This window comes from Oculina patagonica, chromosome 11 (assembly GCF_052425735.1).
Source record: "Oculina patagonica isolate OP01 chromosome 11, crgOcupat, whole genome shotgun sequence".
Lineage (NCBI taxonomy): Eukaryota > Metazoa > Cnidaria > Anthozoa > Scleractinia > Oculinidae > Oculina > Oculina patagonica.
The window spans coordinates 14,594,274-14,598,510 of record NC_135768.1 but is presented as its reverse complement, the minus strand read 5'-3'; the positions used below and the strand labels follow the sequence as shown (position 1 = coordinate 14,598,510).

Below are 4,237 nucleotides of genomic sequence, written 5' to 3'. Positions count from 1 at the left end.
ACTGGCTTGAGCTGGATCTTTGAGATATAAAAATGTTTTAAAGCGTGAAAACTAGTGATTGAGCTGTTTTCAGCGTTTTTCTTGATATTCTGCTAAAAAGGGGCATACCTCATGTTCCTTGTAAACCAAGTTGAATTTATAATATTCACGATTTTTGAAGAGTCGTGGAGGCTACTTCAGGTAACCTTCGAGCCGATGTAACATCTCTTGAATGAATAGCTATTTGTCTATTTATTCTTATTGTATGAGTTTGATTTTGTATTGGCTTGTTCAGGTAAAGTGACTTACTTGTATACGTCATACAGTTCCTTGCACGATTTTGCAGCTAAAAATTAAAGAAAGAAAAAAATTCTTATAAATAGTTATTTCAGCGACTGACGCTTGAAACACAACCCAGAAAATACAGAAGATGTGACAGTTAAAGGGGATTTGTCACGGATTTTAACAGATTTTTAAACAGCAAAATTTTATATTTGTAACGCAGGAAACCTTTGGCCCATTTTTAACAAGTGCTATATTAAACCAAGTGGCTTTGGCTGCGGATTCCTTGGGTGGAAATTGATAACAACTTGAAAAATTAAGGCTAAACTTTTAAAGTTTTTTTTTGTGCGTCTTTAAAAATTCGATTTTTATAGGCCGTAGCCGTAGGCTAAGCTTATTTCACGGTAATAAAGTATCTTATCTTATTTTATCTTATCTTCTATCTGCAACGCAAGGTTACATTTTTCTTTTAGATGCACAAAGATAATGTTTTTCATGGGTTTAGTTGTCTACCACTACATTTCGAAACAGTTTAGACCAAAAATCTTCGAAATCCCGTGACGTATATGTAGCTCCGTTAAAAATTACAGTCTACCTTTCTCACAATATTCTCCAAAAAATCCTTTTTCACAGAGGCATTCAAAAGTGTCATGTTTGTAGTTTGCCAGACAGGTTCCTCCGTTGTGACATGGCGAAGAAGAACAAGGCGACTGAAGTAAAAAGAAATTGATATAGTTATAATATAGTAACTTGGAAGCAAAACATCAAAGCATAACTCACAAAAAAAATATGTTTGTGGGAAAAAAAACTGGCTTAAATTTGTTTGCTGGGGATTTTCTCAAGAGCACGACCATCTTTAACAATTGAATCAGCGAACAGATTGTTTAAATCGATGATTCTTCCTATTTTGGATTATTGTGGTGCTGTTTTCTATGGATGTGGTAAAGGTAATGAAGAAGTTCTGGAACGCCTACAAAGACGTGGTGGTAGAATAGTTTTGAATACTGCCCATTTGTCCACGGCCGAACAGATGGTTACAAGTCTTGGCTGCCGGGGACACCCTTACGAGAAGAAGAGAAAATCACATTGTTAACTTGGTTGAAAAGTGCTTTAAGGGAACGGCCCCAAGTTATTTCTCTAATTATTTTCAACTAAAAAGACATAATATTCATGACTATAACATTAGGAATAAGAACAAATTAGTTATTGATAGGGTTAAATTAGAATCGATCAAAAGAGCGTTTTTTTTATACAGGGGCCGATATTTTTAATAATTGTATATGAACCTAGTTCTAGTCTTTTTATCGCTTTTTATATGTTTTTTATTAGATTTCTTATATAGCTTTTTAACTGTTTTTAATAATTTATTTTATTAACTATTCATTTATTTATTTTTAACACAGGACCCATGTTGATAGCAGTTTTTATAACTGAAATGGTCATCCTGTATAAATATGTTTTAATTATTATTATTATGTTTCATTCGTAGTAATTAAAAGTGAGATAAAAGTACCCTACCATAATGGAAAGGTGGTGAGAACGTTTGTTTGCTTTGAAGTCCTTGGCGTTTCTGTACTTGTCAGTAGATAGCAGCTCGCACCAAAGTTTTCCGTCGTCTCCTTTTGAGGCGGCCAGGTTGACAGAAAAGCAAAAAGGATTGTGGAGGCATTTGAATGTACAATCAAAGTCGTCAAAGGCGGTAAATGTTCCAACTCGGGTCACATTAAGATAATGCAACTCGTCCACTGAAAACAGACGCGATCTAAACGTCTGAGAAAAGACACCGTCCTGTTCCAAATTGATTCCTATGGTGAAATACAATATATCATAAAGTATATGATAAAACATAAATGTTTATCAAAGCCTGTGCTAGTGGAATTTTGGCCTATAACTAGATGTTTTATTGCAGAGTTCACGACTTATTTTTTGGAAAGGAGTGAAATTATTGCGGGCGCTCTTTCGACGATAAAAACCAGAAATGTTTTGGTCTCGTTCTGTTGACAAGTGCAATTGTGTATCGCGGCAAATTTATCATGAAACATGGAAGTTTATTTTTCCTTCGTTTGCCACAATGATAAACAGCGCAAAATGAACCGAAATAATAAATTACGATGTTATTAAAGAGCGACTTTCTGTAAGCACCTCGGAAAACATTTTCGCCAAAGGTCTCTTGTTTTGCGTTTAAAAGTTGACGAAATACAACAGAAAATGAAATGAATTTCTTTCTCTACAGGTCGCGAATGCTTTTTGTCTTTTTAGACAGTGTAAATCCACAATTTATTTTTATGGCCTCTTTTACGTTGACAGGTGTGTTTGGGCTGATCGCAGCAAATTTATCAAGAAAAATGGAAGTTTATTTCTCCTTCCATTGCCAGAGTAATATTTAATTAACTGAAATATGTACTTCAAGAACTCAATTTGTTATTCATAATGAGTACCACAAACGTCAAGCTGCTAGCCAACTCACCTGGAGTTTTGCTGCAACCTTGTAGTCATGTAAGATATATTTTTTCACTCAGTCCTTCAGAGCTTAGAAAAGTCGATTATTTTTATAAGTGGTTCGTATTAAGAGTCAGGGGTTGATGCCTTAATTAATTGGTAGTTTAGACAGAGCTGTCTTTTGTTGTTAAATAAATGTATAAATAAACAGGTGACAGTGCTGCAATTATTACCTTTAGTCGGTGATAATTCATAACAAGGGATATACTATTAAATAGTCAACATCGTCAAATTTTCGTAAATTTGTTACTGTGCAACGTGCCGGCGACATGAATGAATTCCAAACGTTATATTAGCGAAGTTGTACTTTTTTTGCCTTAAGGTGGCCCGCGGGTATTTATGAGGCTGACAGTTCCCTTTTTTAAGCGCGTTTTAAAACAGGAAAACGTGAAGCGATTGCTTAGATTTTTGAGAATCTGAAAGAAAAATCCTTAAATTATATAAAATGATAAGTTTTATAGCGATCAAACTCGATTTGTTTAAGTTATGAACGCTTTTCAGAAGCCTTCGTTTTTAATAAAATACGATTATTTTAAAAATGCCACGGTGAATTTTTTTGTAATTACCCCAAAACGCTGCCAAACAGTTGAAGTTTACTCACAACAACTTACAGGAAAATCCACTCCGTAGATTTCCTGAACGAGCGACATCTTTATTTTGCCTTTAAAAACTGTTGTGTTATGCGTCTGTCTTGACCGTCGCATAAATGTGATACTAATAATAACCCGGTACCAGCCAGTTTTGAGGCTGATGTCACCTTAATCTTGTGTGTAAAAGTTAAAAAGATCGTGTATATACATCAAATGTTAGCAGTCAGTAAAGATGGATGGTTTTCAGCCGAATTTTTGAAAATATCAAACAAATGACGTTATTTCAAATTGCGAAAAATTTGTCGATTTGTTTTGCATTTTTTTAAAGCTGCAGCTAGAACAGGATATTGCAAAGGTTTGTGCCGAGTTTTAGCGTATTCCTTTCATACGGTTTGAAGAATTTAGGTCGGAAAGTCAGGTACATTTGCTTTCCAAGTTCTAATCGCTTTGAAAACCCCGCATTTTGAATGGAATTATACTGTTGTTTTGGAAGAGAGGTGTTACTTTCAAATTCCGCATGATTTTCTGTCACTTGGAAATAATACAGCCTGAAATAGTTACTACTAAAATGACAACTACCGTTCCTACACATGTATTCCCTGGTGGTAGAAGATCGTGCGGAATTTGGAAGTAACACCTCTCTTCCAAAACAACAGAATAATTTCTTTCGAAATGAGTGGTTTACAAAGCGATTAGAACTTGGAAAGCAAATGTACCTGACTATCTGACCTAAATTCTTCAAACCGTATGAAAGGAATACGCTGAAACTCGGCACAAACCTTTGCAATATCCTGTTCTAGCTGCAGCTTTAAAAAAATGCAAAACAAATCGACAAATTTTTCGCAATTTGAAATAACGTCATTTGTTTGATATTTTCAAAAATTCGG

At 34.7% G+C, this 4,237-nt stretch overlaps 2 protein-coding genes across 2 annotated transcripts in view; one reads left to right on the top strand and one right to left on the bottom strand.

Moving 5' to 3' along the window:
* LOC144629658 (uncharacterized) overlaps positions 1-4,237 on the top strand; it is a 240,225-nt gene that overhangs the window by 111,600 nt on the left and 124,388 nt on the right. The gene's annotated exons all lie outside the window — the stretch shown is intronic.
* The window catches only part of LOC144630854 (von Willebrand factor A domain-containing protein 2-like), an 8,648-nt gene continuing 4,517 nt past the window's right edge, over positions 107-4,237 (bottom strand). The window contains exons 2-4 of the mRNA XM_078489206.1: positions 1,780-2,066; positions 857-971; positions 107-325 (exon numbers count right to left, since the gene is read on the bottom strand). Of these exons, the coding sequence (XP_078345332.1) occupies positions 285-325; positions 857-971; positions 1,780-2,066 (443 nt within the window). The 3' untranslated portion in view covers positions 107-284. The remainder of the gene's footprint in view (positions 326-856; positions 972-1,779; positions 2,067-4,237) is intronic.